This window comes from Camelina sativa, chromosome 15 (genome assembly GCF_000633955.1).
Source record: "Camelina sativa cultivar DH55 chromosome 15, Cs, whole genome shotgun sequence".
NCBI lineage: Eukaryota > Viridiplantae > Streptophyta > Magnoliopsida > Brassicales > Brassicaceae > Camelina > Camelina sativa.
Genome location: NC_025699.1, coordinates 17,227,816 through 17,249,563, shown reverse-complemented (window position 1 = coordinate 17,249,563; position 21,748 = coordinate 17,227,816). Strand labels below are relative to the sequence as shown.

Sequence of the window (21,748 nt, the reverse complement as noted above, 5' to 3'; positions counted from 1 at the left end):
ATTGGTAAAATAGGTGAGAGAGTGTTTGTGTGTGAGTGTGTATGAGATAGGAGAATTATGTAGGACCCATTTGTGAGATTGAAAAATTAGGATAACTAGGTTAACACCCGCGCTACGCCGCGGGAAATTTTCTTAAATTGTATTTGAATTTCAATTCATACCAAAAAAACAAATACTTAAAACACTAATCTATATAGTTTAAAAGTCATGTTCCATCAGACATGCTTTCCTTTTAAAAAAGCAAGAGGATTAGTAATACTCTTTTTTTCTCATGCCTTCATTGAGATCATGGGATGGAATTCCAAGCCAAAATAACCTTACAAAGAAGTAGAGAATCATCAAATCAGTTCCATCTCCGATTAATCTCTCTCAATCTCGATCCGTCTTAAGTTTTTTTTTTCTTTTTTCAGATTAGCATCTTTTTTTTTTTGTGAATTCGTTTCTTATGATAGACAAATTATTGTGATGTGTCAAGAAGTAAAGAAGAAAAATGCTTAGGCTATGTGCAATGAGGTTATTGAAAAAGTTATTCAACTGCTTAATTACTACAATGAGGGTGTTGAAGAAAATAAAAAATCTATGTGGATTCATTCTTGTTGAATCAATTCAACATGTTGAATCAATTCAACATGTTGAATCTGATTTTTGGGGCCCACAATCACATATGCTACGTTCTAACTTTTGTTTTTTTTTTGTTTTTTTTTGTTGGAAAGGAAAAAAGGTTAGGAGAGAGAGACATGTGTTGTATTAGAGTAAGATTTTGAAGATTTTTTTTTATTTTATCATTTCAAAATCAATTATTATGTAGTAAACAAAATTTTTATAAAATAATTTTTATATCAAAATTCAAAATTTTTTACACTCTATAAATAGAGACTTGGTTCATTTTATTCCCATAAAAAAAAATCATCATTTCTAGTATATTTTTTAAATTCTTCTCTAATAAACTCTTGTTTATTTTATATTTTATAATTTTGTTATATTAAAAATTAGCTAAAAATATAAATTTTCAATTTTAAAAATAATAATGTAACTTTTATTAATTTTAATTATTATTATAAATGTGTGTTTTCAAATTAAGTAAAAATAAGAATATATAGTGAAAAACTGAAAATAGTAGGGTAAGGTGTTGAATTTTATTAAACAAAACTATTGGAGAGGTTAAAATTGATTTAGGTGTTGAATAATTAGGTGGAAGAAAGAGAAAATGATGTGGAGTGTTAAAAGTTGAGGTGGAGGGTGTTGAAAGAAAAAACCATTGTACATGGTCTTAGGCTACTTACAATGGACATGTTGAATCTTTTTTTCAACAGTTTAATCCCTACAATAAGGGTGTTGAATAAAAAAGAAAATCTAGGTGGATTCATCTGAGTTGAATAAATTCAACCCGTTGAATACCAATGAAGTAGGGTTTCCAATGATATGTGTCGGCTGGGGATTGGAGGGAAGGGTGAGAGAAATTTTTTTTTTTTGACCGACATAAATTTTTTTTTTTTTAATCTGTTGCATTCCTATTGGCTATCCAGATTTTTGTGTTTTTTTATCTCCTCTCAATTATTTAAACTCAATTATTTGGTTGTAATCAATTTTTAAAAAAAAATAAATTTATATCAAAATTCATAATTTTTTGAAATCTATATATAGAGACTTTTTTCGTTTCATTTGGACATAAAAAAAAACTTCATTTTTCACTATAACTTTCTCCTATATCTTCCTATCAACTCTTAATACTTTTTTAAACTTTTATTTTGTTGTTAAATGGATCCCAATAATAATCCATTTAACACTCAAAATTCTTCTAATCATCCGTTCAACTATCCAAATCCCAACAATTATCAGTTTCAAAACCAATCTGCAAATCAACCCCAAAATGTACCAAATTATGGGTTTTCACCAAATTTTTTCATGCCATCAGCTGTTCCAAACTATCCTCCATATTTTGGATCAATGATGCCATATCCATCTCAAACACCTTCTAGTTCTTCTACTCCAATGGGTAATGTTTCAAATGTTGGAGTAAATGAATTTCCCGGATTTTCTACGCAAATGGCTCTTGGTGATATGAGCGGTGGTACTGAAGCGACTCCAAATACAGAAGATTCAACTCCAACTCGCCGAAAAAGCCCCAAATGGACAACAGAGCAGAATTTGGTGTTATTGAGTGGATGGATTAAATATGGAACAGATAGCGTTGTTGGTAAAAACCGAAAAAGTGAAGCTTATTGGGGTAAAATTGCTGACTACTGTAATGAGCATTGCTCATTTCATCCTCCTCGCGACGGAGCTTCATGCAGAAATCATTACAACTACATGAATCTAAAACTAGGCAAATGGACTGGTGCTTATGATAACGCCAANGGTGTAAAAAAATGAAGTTGAGCTGTATTAATAAAATAATTTTATTGGTAGAAAAATAATCTGATGTGTCAGCTCCTGGTTACCCAAAAATGCTTAGGTGTCAACACAAGAAAGAAACGCATTCTGTTTTTATTGTATTGATTATTTAAATAGTTGTTAATATAATCTTTTTTTGGAAAACTTTTCAGATACAAAAAAAATCTATATTTTTTTCTTTATAATTTGATATGCATTTTGTTTAATATTTTTAAATATATTCTATACATCTTTTTATCCGTACACTTTATTAAGTGTACGGATGTCTGTACACATTATTAAGTGTACGGACTGTACACATTATTAAGTGTACGGATGTATGTACACTTTATTAAATGTACGGATATATGCATATCTTATTCAGTGTACAGATGTCTCTATACATTATTAAGTGTATAGATGTAATGTTTACACTTAGTAATGTGTAGAAACATGTGTACACTTAATAAAGTTTGCATAAATCTGTACATTTAATAAGGTGTACAGACATCCGTACACTAAATTATGTGTACGGATATAAAATTTGTAAAAAAATATTTAACATTATCAAATAAAATCATCAAATAAAATACATATCAATAATAAAGAAAAAAAATATAGATTTTTATATATTTGAATTTTTGTTTTTTTTTAAAAACATATTACCAAAATATTTGAATAAATATATATTTTCCTCATTTCTCTTTCTCTCTCACAATTCTATCTCACAAACATTCTATCTCACAAGTGGAACCCTGACTATTTTTCCAATTATAAATAGTACATGTACTACATTTCTAATTAAGTTTGAAAAATGTACTAAAATGCCAATAATCCCAATAAAAAACTAAAAATTTAGAATTCTAATAGTCAAACAAGAGTATAATAGAATATAAATATTTACTATTTTCTTAACTAGGACTCAGACCCCGCGATTTCACTATTTTCAATAGTATATTCTTTTGAGATAATTTTTTAATTTCATTATTTAGCATATATTTTCAAATTATTTAATAATAAAATTAAAAAACTTATATTCAAGTTAAATTAAATTTCAAAATTTAATAATTTTTAATTTTATTATTTAGCATATATTTTCAAATTATTTAATAATAAAATTAAAAATTATCTCAAAAGATCAAAAAAATAATAAGTAGAGCTAAAACTTCATAAATATTAAACATATATAACTCTGAGTTTAAAAACCACAACCACCAAAATAAAAACTTACACTAAAAAAACAAAATTGTAAAAAGATTCAACTCTAGTTAAAAATTATTAAATGAAAAGTCATAATGAATCAAGACAACTCTACTTACAATTTGTATGTATTATAAATAAAAGATATTGTATGAAGAATTATTGTAAAGAGTAACAAACATCATAACATAACAACTATTGATATTTATATTACTCATAAACAAATATTATCATGAAGTGAACCTAAGTGAGAATATCAAACAAACGATAATAATAAGTAAATGCAATTTTGTGATACAATAATTTCAGAAAAAAAATCATCTTGAGTGAAAATTTATCAACCAATAATTATAATAAAAATACACAACTTCTAAAAAAAATGAAATAGTCAAATCTTAATAAAAGCAACTATAAGTTACATAATCAAAGTTAATTAAATTTCTATATTACTATAATCATTTATAAAATCTTTAGTTAGATTATAGAATAATGTTATATTAAATATTAAAATTCATTTTATTTAGATTCAGCATGAAACGAAAAATTTGTGTCAATGAACAATAATTCATTGATTTGTTAGTTATCTACGAAGAGACAAATATATATATAGAGTTCAAAAGACAAACATTTAGATAACCATAACTATTAGAATGAAAAGTTGTAAATAAGATACGGTGAAAAGACATAACTCTACAATGTACAATCAACAGAAGCAACCATATGATATTCTTTTATGTTAAAAGATACAACTCTACAATGAACAGATGAAACCGTATGATTTTTTTCAAAAATAAAAAGAAATATGTAGCGAAAAGATAAGACGAAAAATCGCAATTGTTACTGGCATTTATTCAGATTATTATTATTATATAGATTTTTATGGTAAAAGGCACAACTCTACAATAAATAGACGCAACCATATGATTTTTTCAAAAGATATATATTATATAGATATTTTATTGTAAAATACACAACTCTACAATGGATAGACGCAACTGTATGATTTTTTAGAAAATAAATATAAAAAATATTTAACGAAAAGGTCCTCCTTTTATATTAAAGTGACAAATCAGAATCATTGATTTTCTTCTAACAGTTAAAGTTTTATCTGAAAAGTAATACCTTTTAAAACTGTTTATTTTATGGTTACTACAATTAAAGCGTCCAACACAAATGAAAAAACAAACAAAATAGCCATATAGCTTGAGAATATCTTTTCAGATCTAGACTTTGTAGAAATGTTGATGCAACATCCAAATTCCAAAGTATGCAACCCATATAAACTGTTTTTAAATAGAAGTCATCTTTATTACCATATTCAAAAGTCAAATAAAAAAACTCACTATATAATCCATCTAACTCTTGAAAACAAAATTCTAGGTACTTTTATTAAATTTTTATATTTAAAATTAACTAAAAGTTGTAAATTTGATTCATCATTCCAAAAATATTTTTTTAAATCAAGAATTGGAGAAATTTATTTACTTTTAAAAGAATGAATACTAGAGAATAATTTAGAAAGTTGAAAAAAACCGTTGAGATTGAAAAGGTTTTTCAAAGCATAGAGGCGAAGCCAATTGATATATTAAATCACACGGCTAATGATAAACTTTTGTGGGAGGAGGTCAAATCTTTCTCAGGGAGATATCTGCACCTTCCGCCTTTAACGGAGGATAGGGGCTCTCTTTCCCGTTGTCAGGTTGATGGCTCGTGGAAACCCACGGACCCTCTTCAGGGTCTGGGTTGGTGGTGTTGTAGTGGCGAAGATTTGACGCTTCTCATGGGAGCACGGAGTCATAGACGGGGGCCCTACACCCTTACATGCAGAATTACAAGTTCTGATCTGGGCTATGGAGTCATTGCTGGCGGCTGGAGTTGTTTGTCAAGCTTTTATGACGGACTGTGCAGAGCTAGTTACGATGGTGCAGCTGTCGGACGATTGGCCTTGTAACGCTCCCGAACCGCTTCCGTCACTCGGCTGGACAAACCGCGGAGCAGCCCGGGTGAGCGTCACAGAGGACAACCGCCCGCAACCCAGCCGAGGTTCCACCAACAAATTAGGATTCCCAGCCGGACCGCCGGCAGCCACCTATCCGCTGCGTACGTCCCTTAGGCTTTGCAACCCTTGGCACGTATGCGGTGTTGTGATGGTCCGAACTAGACCGTACCATTACCACTTGTCCGAATATATGAAAATATCTCGATTTATTACATATATATATGCAAAGTTCACATTCAACAAAATCATTCAAGAAAACAGTTGGATCCAACCGAAATAAACAGCAAAATTATGAAACACGGATTTGCAACACAACACGAAAACACCCTATCCGGTTTCTTAAATCCAACTCTACCCACTTACTTTCCCTGCAAGAAAAACAATAGAGGAGGGGAATGAGTAATCTAGGATTACTCAGTCAGCTGGGCAACTATCTAACATGTTAACTCCACTAACATGCTATCTCTTCTCATCCAACTACCCCAAACAAAGCACGCAATGTGGAAGCGTAATAAGCAACAATCAATCAACAAGCAAGCAACCAATCAACAAGCAAGCAATCAATCAACAAGCAAGCAATCAATCAACAAGCAAGCAAACAATCAACAAGCAAGCAATCAATCAATAAACAACCTAGAAACAATCAAGACACTTGACTCTTCTAGATTTTCCCTCTAACTTGGCTTCACGCCACTTCACCCGCAATCACTTCCAGGTGGAAACTGCTAGCGGTGCATCAAGATAACTTGACCACCCTATACTTCTCATGCAATAGGACCATCAAACGGATATCCACATCAACGCTTGAGTCCTACCATGAACCATCCTCACATGCCATAACACCATCAAACGGATATCCACATCAACGCTTGAGGTCTATCATGGAGCAACTCACATCCTAAGGAAATCACTTCCTAGGAACATCAACACATCCTAGGGCCCCACGATCCTCTGTTCCATCCCATCCACACACTCCGCGTTGATACCACAAAGGTAACCAACCGGACAACCAAAACTTCCGCGTTGATACCACAAAGGCAACCAACCGGACAACCAAACTTCTGCGTTGTTACCTCCACGTAAACAACCGGACTCACACAAAGCCGCATCGTCATGCGGTTCGGGCTAGTAGCTAGCTAGACACCGAAAATTTTCCTGCCATGAGATCTCTCTGGATTAGCTCACCGGACAATCTTAACACATGATGGGACCAGAGATCGACTTCTAGCTACGAACAGAGACTCCGACTCAAGCATTAGATAGAACTTGCACTCAATTCTATGTCTAACCACACAAAGAATTAAGCACAAACAACACGCAAAGCAAGCAAGAAAACAAGCACACAAGCAAGTAGTCAAGCAAGAAACAACAATCAATCAATCACGCAATCACACAAAACTTAAGATGCAAGGAAAAAATACACATGCAACTTAAGTTAACTACACATGCATGCAATCCTAACATGCACCCAACCCCAAAATTTTAAATTAATTTTCCACATTTTAATTTAACACTTCTTTCCTCTTTCACACATGCATGCGGCTTTTTCCTTCCTTGAGATTCTCGCATGACTTACAAAATTATTTCACCATGACCGATCTCACATGAAGTCCATGAGAATATTTTTCTCAAGTTTTGGGGCCCTCATACGGCTCTTTCCATCCCGGAGATTCTCGCATGGCCTCACTAAAACAGCCAATCCCGTAGACTGGTCTCACATCCAAACTCATGAGGAACTACACTCAATTTTGGGGCTTTCATGCAGCTCTTTCCATCCTAGAGTTTCTCACATGGCCTTACCAAAATTCTCCCTCTCATGAATCGATTTCCCACCCAGTCAACAAGGGATTAACCACCTCAACCACTCATGCAAAAATTAAAATAATTAATTTTAATTATGCGTGATTCTTCTTTAACCCCAAACTAGACATGCAAGGTATTTCACACTTGCAGTTAGTTTTTAAAATTAATTTCTTCCATTTTAAAAATTCTCAAACCCCCAAAATTAAGCATGCAAGGCATTCACACTTGCAGCTAATTTTTAAAAATGCCATTCTTCCCAAGAATGCATAAAACTCTTCAAATCTAGCAAGCAAGGCATTTCACACTTGCAGCTAGTTTGAGAAAAATGTAAATCTACCCCAAGATTGCATAAAAAACCCCAAAAAATCCCTCTTGTCTATATGCAATCTTCTAGAACTACATGCAACAAGGAAAATCAACCACTCAACAAGGCCGATGCAAGAGCTAGAGAGCTCATGCACCTCCTTAAGCAAGATTCCCAACTTGCTCTTCACAAAACTCACAAACACCTCACAACACATCTACAAACAAAGCCTCAACTTACCTTAGCTTGTAGATCTTGGCCGATTGAGCTTCACCACACCACGCCGATCTGACAGCACCTCCACTAGCTCTCAAGCTTCAACCTTCCTCTAGATCTCTTCCTTCTTCCTTCTCCTTGGTCGAAAATCAAGAGATTTTCTCTTCAAAAGTTTGAGAGAAAAATTTGGTAGAGTTTGAGTGTTTAGAGAGTTTTTGTGTCGAAAATGAGAGGAATGAGAGCTATTTATAAGCCCTCTCACTCAACTCTCTCGCTGGGCAGGTGGCGATTTTGGCTTGACAAATGGCAAGAATCTTGCATGTAAATCATCCCCACTCTCACTCACTCGCGCATGCATCTCACTCCCTGGCGGAGACCACTTAATCGCGCGACACGTGGCACTTCTCTCACATGCAGAGAGACCTTTACACTTCCTCGTCCGTCCGCGTCCCTCTTGCGTCCCAAGCTCCCGCGCTTGTCCGCAAATTTAAAACCATATGTTCGCGGCTTATCTCCTCGTCCATTCTCGGTCCCTCCGACCGTGACTTCCGCTTCTCTCGTCTGTCCCCGGACCTCTCGTCCGTGACTTTGAACTTCCTCGTTTGTCTCCGGACCTCTCGTCCGTGACTTGCGGTATCTCAACCGTTCGGCTGGTACGTGACCATTCCATTCCCACGGTCCTTTTACGTCTCCTTGACCCTTTTACCACGGCCATTTTCTTCTTAGACTATCTTTTGGACTTCCACCAATGTCCTCTATCACCTTTTGTCCAATTCTCCGGATGTTCTAAGGGTTCACGTCCGTTCTTCGGTCGTGGACCATCTCGAGTCTCGGTAACCTCTTTTGCAAGTCACTCGTTCGTTCTTCAAGATTTTCTTTCCTCCGTCTTCCCGGGGCATTCTACGTCCCTCGGACACATCTTCTCTTCTGGTATGTACTTCTAGATAAGGGTCATTACAGGCCCGCTTTTTCGAACCTGCTGGAGGATTTCTCTTTGCTCAGAACATCTTTTCCTTCCTTCACCCTGACCAGGATCCCACGAGATTCCAACGTACAGGCAGATTGCCTTGCTCAGTCTTCAAGAACTTTAATTTCTGAAACTTCTTTTGTAAACTCTTACCCTCCTGTTTGTGCAACCAATCTTAGAGTTCTCTTTTAATTTATTTAATGTTTGGTTGAAAAAAAAAAAACTTTGAGATTGAAATTTTATATTATTTTGTGTCATGGAAAAATAATGAAAACATTTCAAACAGACAAATAGATATAGATTTCAAAAGATATGAATATTCGAATAAACACAACTCTACAATGAACAGTTGTAACTTTACAAAAACAAAAAAAATCGTTACAATGAACAATCACATCTTTTCGTAAAACACACAATTGAAATTTTCTACAGATTTTTTGGAAAATTATTCCAAAGGTACGATTGAAAAAACATAATTTTTGGTAGCAATTTTTGGTGGCATTTATCCTTTGATCTTTGATATGGTTATGGATTCGTATAATCAATCTTCAAGCTTTTTAAACCTCTTAACCAGCCAACAACCTAATCATTATGAGAGTTTTCCACCTAGTATAGGACTTGGATCATTAGAAGTACCGGTCTTTAGTGGCCAATGCACTGATGTTCCAACCCTAGATGAAGACAAACCTAATGAGCGTTTTAGCCAAAGAAAATGGTCTCCCACAGAAGATGTGGTGCTCATCAATGCTTGGCTCAACTCTAGTACGGATGCATTTGTGTCAAATGATCAAAAAGGTGGTCATTTTTGGGAACGCATTACAGCTTATTATGCTGCAAGTTCTAAGCTAGATGGTCTGGAAAAGAGAGAGCTCAATCACTGTAAGCAAAGGTGGCAGAAGATCAACGAACAAGTATGCAATTTTGTAAGAAGCTATGAGGCTGCAACAACATAGAAAAAAAGTGCCCAGAATGAGGATGATGTCATGAAATTGGCTTACTAAATCTTTTTCAATGATTACAAGGTGAAGTTCACTCTTGAGCATGCTTGGAGAGAGCTTCGCCATGATTAGAAGAAAGTGCAACGACGGTTCTACACAATCTTTAAGCTCCAAAGGTGGACATGGAGAGGAAGAATCAGTTACTCGTCCTCCTGGTGTTAAGGTTGCAAATGCAAAAGGGAAAAGAAACAACAACAATAAGAGCATTGTCAATGAAGAGAAGGTTTTGTTGAAGTTTCAGACGGTTGAAGTCCAGCGGATGTATGAGATGAAGCAAAAAGATTTTTCTTTGAAAGAGAAGGCTTTTGCTTTGCAAGAGAAGCAAAGTAAATATAGCATGCTTGAAAATCTACTTGCATAACAGAGCCACTAAGTGAATCAAAAAAGGCTTTAAAGGACAAGTTAATTAATGACATGTTGTCACTCTAATCTTAATAACAGTTTATGGATTTTGAGGTTAATGTAATCTGTTTAACGTATGTTGTTTCTTTCAGTTTATGTTTAATATAATCGGTTGAATGTATGTTTTGCTTTGAATTTGAGGTTAATTATATGCTTCTTGATATGTGGTAGCATCAGTTTATGTACTTTGAGTTCTCGAATGAAATTTTGTTTTATCAGTTTTTGTTCTATGAGTTTTATGCATCAGCCTTTGTACTTTGAGTTCTTTAATACTTTGCGATGAATACTTTGATTGCCGATAACAAACCTTGTTTTTGCTTTAGAATAAGAGTTTCTGTGTTTTTGATAAGTGTTTGATAAGTTTAAAACGTTCTTCTGTTTTATATGCTTGCGTATTTACAGTTTTTTCTAAACAACAGATTCATTCATGTCTCTTGGATGATATGATTTTTTTTTCCTGAATTTTTATGGTCAAATATGGATGAGTTCAGGTTCTGACTTAAGTTCTGATATTGGGATTGATCCGGTTATAGTTTAATTGGGTGTTTGAATTCTTCGATTGTGGAGACAATAAAGATGTAAAAGAGTAGTAGTAGCCTAAGGAAGCGCCTAAATCCGTACAGAACTTCGTTCAACTATGCCTCGAGGGTTACTTCGACAGCACCATCTTCCACCGTGTTATTCTCGGATTTCTTGTTTAAGGCGGCGATGCCATCGGTTCTGGCACCGGTAATTTCTATGCCTTCTAATTATTTTTAAGGTTTAAGACCTCTAGCTTGTGTCAATTTTCTTCTGCTTGCTCGGTGGATTAGGTCAATTGATGTTGTGTGAATGATATTATAACAGGTGGAAATAGTATATATGGAGATGTCTTTGCGAATGAATGTCATTCCAGACTGAGGTTTAACCACCAAGGGATTGTAGCCATGGCTAATGCGAGCTCACCCAATTCTAATGGAAGTCAGTTCTTTTTTACTTTGGATAAGTCTGATTGGCTTGATAAGAAGCATACCGTCTTTGGCAAGGTAAAACAAATTGCTTCTTTTGTTTTTTGTTCTGCTTCCTCCAACTATTCTTTTCTAGTTCTTCTTGATCATGTTTAGTTGCAACTTTTTCCTAATTCTTTTAGGTGACGGGTGATTCAATCTACAAAGGAGAGGTTGACACCGGTAAGGATGATCGGCCCTTGGATCCCGCCCCAAAAATAATATCTGTTGAGGTAAGGATCATATTATTGCTGAATCTATTATAGTGTTTCATGCTGTTAAATGACAATGTTGATGTCCTCGTTTTAAGGATGTTCTCTTATTGATACTCATTCTTTGTTATGTCAGTCTTGTGAAACTTGGTTTTTCTAAAAATTATGTATATTTCTTTGACAGGTTTTGTGGAAGCCTTTCAAAGATATTGTTCTTAAAGTGTTAGCAAAGACATCACTGCCGAAGTCTAGGAACCCCCAAAAAAGCCCATGAAGTAAGTAATTCATGATCAGTCAAGAATTTTAGTTATAATTTTTGCTTTGGTTGTTCTTTTGAGACTTTTTTTTTGTTGTTTTTGTGAAAATTAGGAAATTGAATTTATTTTCATTTGGAGAAGAAGCTGAGAAAGAAGAGAAGGAACTGGCTGTTGTAAAGCAAAATATTAAGAGCAGTCATGACGTATTGAATGATCCTCAACTTTTGAAGATAGAATCTATAGATAGAGAACGGGTAAGAATACAATTTATCTTGTATGTGTGATATTTATTTTTCCTATCTTTATTTCTCCTTTCACACCTTCAATAGCAACTCAGAAAAAAAGTAATTACTTTTTATATTTCTTTATATCTTGACGTCCTGAAATATAAAAATTTATGGTAATTCTTGATTTGCATAATCAAATTTTCAATCTTAATCTTATTAAGCAATCACGTCTATGCTTAGGGATTTTATTTGTTCGTCAATAGGATTGGATGCTTTTAGTTTTTGTACCAAGTATTGCCAGAGAATAATATGCAGCTCCCTTTGTTTCTCTTTCACTACTTAATTATGTCTAGTTATTTCTATAGGTTCTAAGTATAATATACTTGTGTTTGTTTTCTTAACAGAGATCTCTAGTCTGAAAAGCCATGAAGAGTCTATGGGAGGTTCAACTGGTATGACAATGAAACCACGAACAATTGTTAGACTATTTTTCAGGTTAGTTTTTGCACTTTCTCTGATATCTCAATGTTGATCATGATATAATTAGCTCACAAGAACTGGAAAATGAACTCAGTAGCTCCATTTCTCAATTTTCAAATTGTAAATGCTTATTCAATGCTATATGAAGATTTCTGTCTACATCATGATTTACTTCACCATTAAACCAAAACTTTTGCTCTATGATAAATGATTGGTAGTGTTAGAATAGGTTAAAACTTAATTGTACCATTGATTGCACTTAAATATAAACACTTCTTTCAACCTCTTTTTGTATAGATATGTCCCTAATTCTCTTCTTCTCTGTAAACATAAACGCTTCTTTCATCTCTTCCTTCTCCTTTAACACAATTCATAAACTCTTCTTTTGCTCTTCCTATTCCTTCAAAATCAATACAGAAACTTGACTATGGATCCATATAGTCAAGCTTCAGGTTTTATGGACCTGTTAACTAGTCAAACCACAACCCACACTTTTGAAACTAATCTGTATGATGAGCGTAAACCAATCCACAGATACCTAAAGAGCTTAAAGGAAGAAGTAAATGGTCTCCCACAGAAGACGTGGTACTCATCAGTGCTTGACTCAACCCCCGTAAGGATGCAATAGCTGGGAATGGGCAAAAAGGTAATACGTTTTAGTCATGAATTGCATCTTATTATGCAACAAGTCCTAAGCTAGCTGGTATGGAAAAGAGAGAGCCCATTCACTTTAAGCAAATGTGGCAGGAGATCAACAAGATGATCGGAAAGTTTGTAGGAAGCTATGAGGCTGCAACAAAAGAGAAATCAAGTGGCCAAAATGAGGATGATGTCATGAAATTGGCTAACCAGATCTTTGTCAACGATTATAAGGTAAATTTCACGGGAAAGCTTGGAGGGAGCTTCGCGATGATCAGAAATGGTGCGTATCTTATTCTCTAAAAGCTGATGGTCCATCAAAGAGAAGAAAGTGTGATGATCACACTTCATAGTCATCAATCTCTGTGCCAGTTAGCTATGAAGAGGAGCAAGCTCATCCTCCTCGTATCAAGGCAAAAGGACTTTGTTTTGCAAGAGAAACAAAGTTTGCGTAACGAGAAGCATTAGTTGCATAAATTGTTTGAAAGACTACTTGCAAAAATGAAGCTGACTGAACTAGAAATGGCTTTGAAGAATAAGTTAGTTAACAACATGTTGGGAAATTATTCATATCATCATTTGAGTACTTGAGTGTAGTGTCTATTTCAGTTTGAGTGTCTTTTTATGTTGGAGTTTCAGTTTGACTACATAATCTGTTGTATGTTTCTCTGTTCTAGATTGTATTTACGTTTCAATGCATAATCTGTTGTATGTTTCTCTGTTCTATAATATACTTGAGTTTCAGTTTTAGTTTGAACGCATAATCTGTTTTACTCTAATCAGTTTCAATTTGATGCATAATCTGAAATTGTATGTTTATCTGTTCTATAATGTACTTGAGTTATAATTTCAGTTTGAATGCATAATCTGTTTTACTATAATCGGTTTCAGTTTGAATGCATAATCTGAGATTGTATGTTTATCTGCTCTATAATGTACTTGAGTTGCAGTTTGAATGCATGATCGTGTTTTTGGCTTAGCATAAGAACGCATGAGATTTACCCAAAAATGTACTTCATTGTTCTTTCTTTGTTCTTCTTTTTGCAGGCTTCAACAATATGAAATGCAGATAGTTGGATGTCAGTTTCTTTTCATAATTGTGAATAATCAGGTCCGCTTCTAACATATTTGATAGAATGGTCAATGATAATCTTTTGCATGTGAGAAGAAGTAGAGAAAAAGACAAGAAGAAGACAACCACAAAAAAAGACATGTAGTTGCATATTTGTAATCCTAGCCACATAATTTTTTGCATAGTACGCTTGCATGTGAGAAGAAGAAGACAACCACAAGATACATGTAGTTGCATACTTCTAATTCTAGTCACATAATGTTGTCTATTACGAACCACACATACTTGTAAATTTTTCTATAATTTTCACAAAATGAAAAGACAATATTTCTCATTCACATTTGCTTCTTCCACGCTTATTATTTCTTTTACCACAACAAAAATAAGAACAAAGAATTGCTTTTTGCTACTTTATATTCTTCTTCTTCTCTAATATGGCATCTTCTTCTCATAATAATTTCGAGGAAATGATGGATGACTACTTTGATCAATCTTTCAATCAAGCATTCAAATCGAGTCGCCGACAATCAATTAAATCAGCCTGATGCTCGTCAAGAAGCAACACGAAAAATAAAACACGTGCCTGCATTGAAAGAAACCGTGAAGAAGGAAACATCTGCTTATGGAACGATATATTTTAGTGAAGATGCTACATACCCTCCTAAAATATTTCGCCGTCGTTTTAGAATGAACAAGCTCTTGTTCATGGATATTGTTGAACGACTCTCCAATGAAGTTCCATTTTTTCAACAAAGAAGAGATGCTATCGGAAGGTTCGGTCTCTCTACACTATAAAAGACTACAGCAGAAATTCATATCATCACATATGGTTGTGCAGCTGATGAGGTTGACGAATACCTCCGACTTGATGAAAGTACTGCGATTTCATGCTTGTAACATTTTGTTGAAAGCATCATAAATTTATTTGAAGATGAATACCTAAGGAGACTCACAACAGAAGATCTTAAACAACTACTTGGTATTGGAGAAATATGCGGGTTTCCTGGAATGATAGGAAGCATCGTTTGTATGCATTGGGAGTTGAAGAATTGTCCGACCGCACGGAAAAGTTAATATACACGTGGATCTGGCAAACCAACAATTGATTAGAGGCTGTAGCTTCACAAGATCTCTGGATATGGCACGTGTTTTTTTGAAACTCCATGTACGTTAAATGATATCAATATTCTTGATTACTCGCCAATTTTTGATGATATATTATACGGTCGAGCTCCAACAGTGAAATATGTGGTCAATGGAAACGAGTATCATTTGGCTGACTATCTCACAGATGATATTAATCCAAAATGGACTACTTTTATTCAATCTATTCCAATTCTACAAGGTCCAAAAGCATCATTATTTGCTACATATCAAGAAGGTGTACATAAAGATGTCGAGCGTGTTTTGGAGTCTTACAAGCTCAATTTGCCATTTTTAAAAAAACCCAGATTTTTGTTTTGGATAAGAGAAAATTTGGAAATATAATGAGAGCGTGTATCAGACTGCACAATATGATTGTAGAAAACGAACGGGATGAGTACACTCAGTTTGATTTGTCAAACACACAAGCAAAATCAAACAGAACTTCAAAAGTGGATTTCACGTATTCAACGGATATGCCTTCAAATCTCACAAACATAATGCGCATTTGAAATCAAGTTCGTGATCGATAAATACATCAACATTTGAAATGTGATTTGATTAAGAATATATAGCAAAAATTCGGCAGAAGTCAAGATTACAACTAATCGTTTTTATAATCTATTTTTAATATACTTTTATGTAATGTTTGTTTAAATTTTTATAAAATGCAATAATTTTAAAGTTTTGTAAAATAGAAAATGTTTAAAATTAATACAAAATATATTTTACTTCTAAAATTATAATTTTCAAAAAAAAAAATTTAAAAATTTTAAAGACCCAAAATTATGATCTACCATTGAAGACATAACAATTTTCAAAACAAAATTCAAAATTTAAGCATCTTTTTTATCTCCTGCATTGGAGATGCTCTAACACTCTTATTTAAGTTATCACCAGTTCCTCAAATTTTTTTTCACCAAAATAATTATAATTGTCAAATCATCACTTTTTCTTACTTTGAGTATTAAATGTTTCTTCTATGTAGGGATGTCAAAATGACTAACTCAACTCAAATCAACTCATTTAGATTGAATGAGTTCATGGGTTTAACCCAACTCATTTGTTTAAATAGTTAACCCAACCTAATGCGTTTTATTAACCCATGAACTCATTTAATTTGATGAGTTAAATGGTTAAATGGGTAACCTTGATTTTAGAGGATGAGAAGTACAAAATTGATTAGTTCCTGAAGTTACACATAGACATGGACTTCTTCATCCATATTGTTCCTATCAACTAAGGGTCGATTCGAGTGTGAAAACCACAATCTAGCTCTCAAGTCTCATCTTATATACTCATCATAGTTTGTTATATTGCTGTGTTGTACTTGCTCTGTTTTTTATATTGTGTCTTGTTTGTTTCACTGCCTCTAACAAAAAAAAGTGCAATCATATTAGACTTGAACAAATATCCAACTGGTCAGGACACATATCATGCAAAATATTTGTACAATTGAACTCCTCCAACTGAATTCACCAGTATGAGAGCTCTAAACACTCAACCAATGACCAACTCCAGAATACCTTCAAACGTGTTCTCGTCACTCTCTTTTAAACCTTCAGGTCTCAACTACCCTATGTACGCTATGTTGTTAACCTGGCTAAGCTACAACTGTCCAAACTCCATTTCACTAGACACTAGCTATAAAGAAATCAAATAAATCTCATCTTAGAATATGGCATCAAAAGATATAAAGAAAAGACGAGTGTTCTTAAATCGGTTTGACAGGGACACAGAGAAACAGAGAGAGAGAATAATCAAATCATTAATCGGTTTGTGGAAAAATCATGTTTATGATTATTCTAGGGTTATGAATCCAAATTCTATTTTCTCCTCACCCTCAAATCACGATGAAACTGTTTTGGGGGGGGAAATCAAAGCATTAATCGGTTTACACATTTGATTGATTTAGAGATTTTTGGTTATATTTTACTGGTTTAAGCCTTTGAGTTAATTTGACTCAATGAAAGTCACTGAACACAAACAGCCTCTTGATGGATCAAATGGTTAAACCATTACCCATTTATAACTCAATTCATTTGATTTATTAAACCAATTAACCCACTAACTCATTTTATCAATGAATTTATTAGGGTGAATTTTTTTACTCATTAGGATGGATTAAGATGAGTCCATCAATGAAATTTGACTCATTTTGACATCCCTACTTCCATGATATTTTGTGCTTTGATATGACAACAAAAAAGCTATAAGGAAGCGATTCTTGTAACCAACGGAAGGAAAATGCTGATCCACAATTTTTTCTAGTAGTGGCCTAAATTACTGACATAAATAAATGAAATTCAAGTTTTTATTTTTATTCAAAGATTTAACCAAAATGTAACAAAGTCTACAAATCTCTAAACAAAATCAATCAACTACAACAAGCGACATATACTCATCTTTAGATATAGCAGCCTCCATGATCGTTATGGGATCAATCTTTATGCGTTTAATCTCTCCATCATTTTCCAAGAACATTTTTATCATATTCTGGGAAAATCCACTAACCAAAGCCACTCCTTTCTTGTTTCCAAGCACCGGCGTTGATCTCGAATGCCTAAGGTTCCAAAACACAATCTCCGGCACAGCTTCTCCGTACCCTTTCTCTATGTACTTGCTCACAATCACCTCATAATCTGTTTCCCATCCATTACTCGGAGGTGACGGCCTTCCCCATCTATCATACGAAGAAGTCGAAGTCGACGCTTCATCAAATTCCATGTCACTGAACACAAACACCCTCTTGATCATCTCTTCCGGCTTCAGCTTCGCTTGCACGGCAACTGCAAGAATCAAATCAAATACCTTCTGAAAATCAGTGTTCATATCCCATTGCATTCTCCTCACGAATGCTGTTTTTGATCTCAAATCATCTCCTTTCACCAAATGCAGTTCAGGGTTTTTGCTGAAGGTTATAAGCTTTCCTCTCCATGGCTCTTCTGATAGCTCAGAGACTAGCAAACCAAGTGCCACAGAAACATCTATTGGATCACCACTCATAGACCCCGAAACGTCACAGATGGCCATGCAATTCGTCAAAGAACCTTTTTCTTTAAGATCATCAACCATTCGTTTCCATTGCAGCTCAGCGACTTGTCCACCATCTCCGCCATTTGAATCTCTTATTATCTCGTGAGGTAACACAGCCCCGGCGGCTAACTTTGTTTTCCCCATCTCCGCATCTTTAAGGTATTGCTGAAACCTCTTTGCGTCGTGTTTTAAGAAAATCTCCTTGTACGACTTCATCGCCACAGAAGCAACACGGTTATACGGAAGATATTTCCAATATTTCGCTCCCATGTATACTTCAGGGAGTTGAAGAGTTCTACGGAGGGGAATAAGAACTTGTTTCCTTAGCCGATCACGAACTCTGTACGCATAGTGAGCATCTTCTACGCCTTCGTATTCCGGGAATAACGCTTTGGGAAACACCTTCCTGGCAATGCTCTCGCAGAGAAGAGTTGCTTTGTCGAACGAAGAATCAAGCGATGGACACCACTTAGCCGCTAGAGAGAGTTCGTTTCGTTGGCCTGATGTCAAAAATTTTAGGTCTCTCCTTAGCTGATTTGCGAATAGATCAGACACACGTTCATGGAGAAACCTATAGTCTGGATCGTTAGTATATCTTGTAAATGCCTTCTTCCCCATTGAAACCTTCTTTTGCTTGCGCGCCAAGCTTGCTTTGGCTTTCTCCTCTTGGTTCTTCCTCTCTGCGTTCGCTATCCTCTTCTGCCTCGTTGCTACCGGCCTGAATGTAAAACCACGGCGACCCCTTCCGCGACCCCTCCCACGACCACGACCAAAAAAACGACCACCACCACGACTAGAAAATCGAGCTCTTCTACGTCGATCCATTCCGAATTCTGGATATTGCGGATTTCAGATCCTTGTAGAAGCCGATAAAGAATCTCCGGGAAATCTTTAAAATATCCAAATTTGGAGATGGACTCCAGGTTGCAAGCTAGGGTTTTCGGATGGCGACTATGGAGCCACAACGCCGCCGTGTAAAACCCTTCCTTGTCAGATTTTCCAGTGCCACGGACTCCACGAAGGTTACAGATAAGCTTGAGAGTGGTTAAGGCGTCGTGACCCCAAGCCTCCTGTAGGCGCTTCTCCAGAGAAGCCTTGGGCGTGGAGGGAACAACGTGGAAGAAGAAGTCGAGGCAGGGGTTGCCTGAGGAGAGGTACGTGGCGGATCTGTTTTCAGTATAGCCCATCTGAGGTGAATTTTTTTTTCTTTTTGGCGGTTTAACAGGTCTAACAGATTTGACGACGACGTTGGCTTTAGTTGATTTCCTGACATTTGAGACCTTTGCGACGCTGGGACGACAAGTGTCGATGTTTTTGAGGAGAGCGGCGAGGTACGTGTTGGGTCTATCCTCGGTGTGTCCCGTCGGCGGTGGAGTTTTGACGTTTGAGACCATTGCGTTCACTATAGCTGGATTGCTGGGACCAGAAGCTGTGATGGGTTTTGTGATCGGTTTGGTGTTGGGATTTGTGATGGGTTGTGTGAGGGGAGCGCAGGAGTCTCGTATCTCGGGTGGACCAAGCAACGAAGAAACCATGGTTATTTAGAGGGGTTATTGGTTCTATGATTTTAATGGATTTAGAAATCCAGACAAAAATCATGTGTTATTCATTCATTGATTTTAAAATACTTATCAAAATGATGTGTTATTGGATCTATGATTTACAAATACTTGTTAAAATCCCATGTTATTGGATCTATGATTTGTTTTTGGATTTCAAAATCCACATTATGTTTTAAATGGATTTGAATGGATTTGAAAGTGTAAAATAGAAAGATCCAAATCCAAGGATAAAACATGTTATTTCAAAATCCATGTATTTTGATTTCTAAAATTTACAATTCCATATGGAATTAGAAATCACCTCTCCAATAACAGCCCCTTAGGAAATGGGTGTGTCGAGAGAAGGAAGAGAGTTGAGGTACTTGAGGATTGGAATTGAGAATAAGAGCGATATTGAATAAAGAAGGCTGTACCTAATATTTATACAAGTACCTAAGCACCGACTAACCTAGGTAGGGTTACCTATAGTTGTTACAAAGTATAAGGTAAATTAATGTACCGAAGATACGAGAATATCGGAGATGAAATGTTCCGAGATTTTTTTGATCAAAAACTTGATTCAGTAGCTTGGGGATCAAGTTCTCTATAAATACTATTTATTTTAATTAGTAAATAAATTACTTTGTTATATATCTTTTTAAAACGGAGAATAATGTTTATTTGATATCTTACATTTATCTTAAAATAAATAATATACATTGTTATATATATATATATATAAGACTAAAAGATGAAATATGTTCTATTATTATAAGGTTTATAGTTAATGAAATCAAAAATTAAATTAATATTTTATTAGTTTTATGTTTATGCATGCTTTTATAAAATTTAACAGAATTATAATGTAATTTGATTTATTGCATGATTTATTTTTCATATAAGCAAAGCAATGGACAGTTAGTAACTTTCATGATACATGTGTCATGTTTATCAATTAGATTTTAAAACATGTAAGAAGATCATTTATATAATAAATTACAAATTCTAAAAGTTAGAGGATTATCTTATTTTTTGAAAAGATATATAAAAATCTATATTAACATTTTTGAAGTACATTTTGTGTTATGCCCTTTTAGTTTTACTTATTTAATTTTTTATTTACAACATTAACCCCTCAAAAATTTCCAAAAATAGTATCACCACAGATTTTGTTTCCTAAATCTATATTAACATAATTGAAGTACATTTGGTGTTTTACCCTTGAAGTTATATGTATTCAAAAACTAATTTACAAATTTAATCCCTAAAAACTTTCTAAAAATAACATCATTTCAGATTTTGTTTCCTAAATATTTTACATTTCATTCCAACCAAAAATAAAAAACAGCAATCAATATTATATAGAGACATAAACTATGATATATTTTCCATTTTATTTTCCAAACCTGTGAGTTTTGATTCTTAATGTAAGAAGAACTTTGATTCCTAATTATTTAAATATTATAATTAATATATATATTTATTTAATAAAATTTAAAATATTATGAATATGTAAAATTAAAAAAAATATATACTATATAATGTGGTTATAAAAAACATGTAGGAATTAATAAAATATTATTACATATGTGCTAACACGGGTTAAATCCTCATTTTATTATTTGTCAAAACTATAAATATTATAATATCTGACATACAAAATCAATTTGTTTTACCTAAGATTGTGTAAAATAACTAATTCATTCAAAAAAATGTGACTTAATCACATCATATAAATGACTTATTATTTATTTAGATCCCTTATTTTTTGTTATAATAATTAAAAATCAAAATAAAATCTCAAACACTAAACAAAATAAACTAAATATAATAAACAAATGGTCATACAATATATTACAGGTTGAAAAGTTATTATAGACATTTAGTCGCACA

The 21,748-nt window shown here is 34.2% G+C and overlaps 1 protein-coding gene and 1 pseudogene across 1 annotated transcript; one reads left to right on the top strand and one right to left on the bottom strand.

Annotated features, from left to right (window-relative positions):
- Positions 1,951-2,373, top strand: LOC104748546 (glutathione S-transferase T3-like). The gene has a single exon (XM_010470166.1). The coding sequence runs from the start codon at positions 1,951-1,953 to the stop codon at positions 2,371-2,373; it is 423 nt and encodes a 140-aa protein (XP_010468468.1).
- LOC104748544 lies at positions 17,624-19,849 on the bottom strand (annotated as a pseudogene).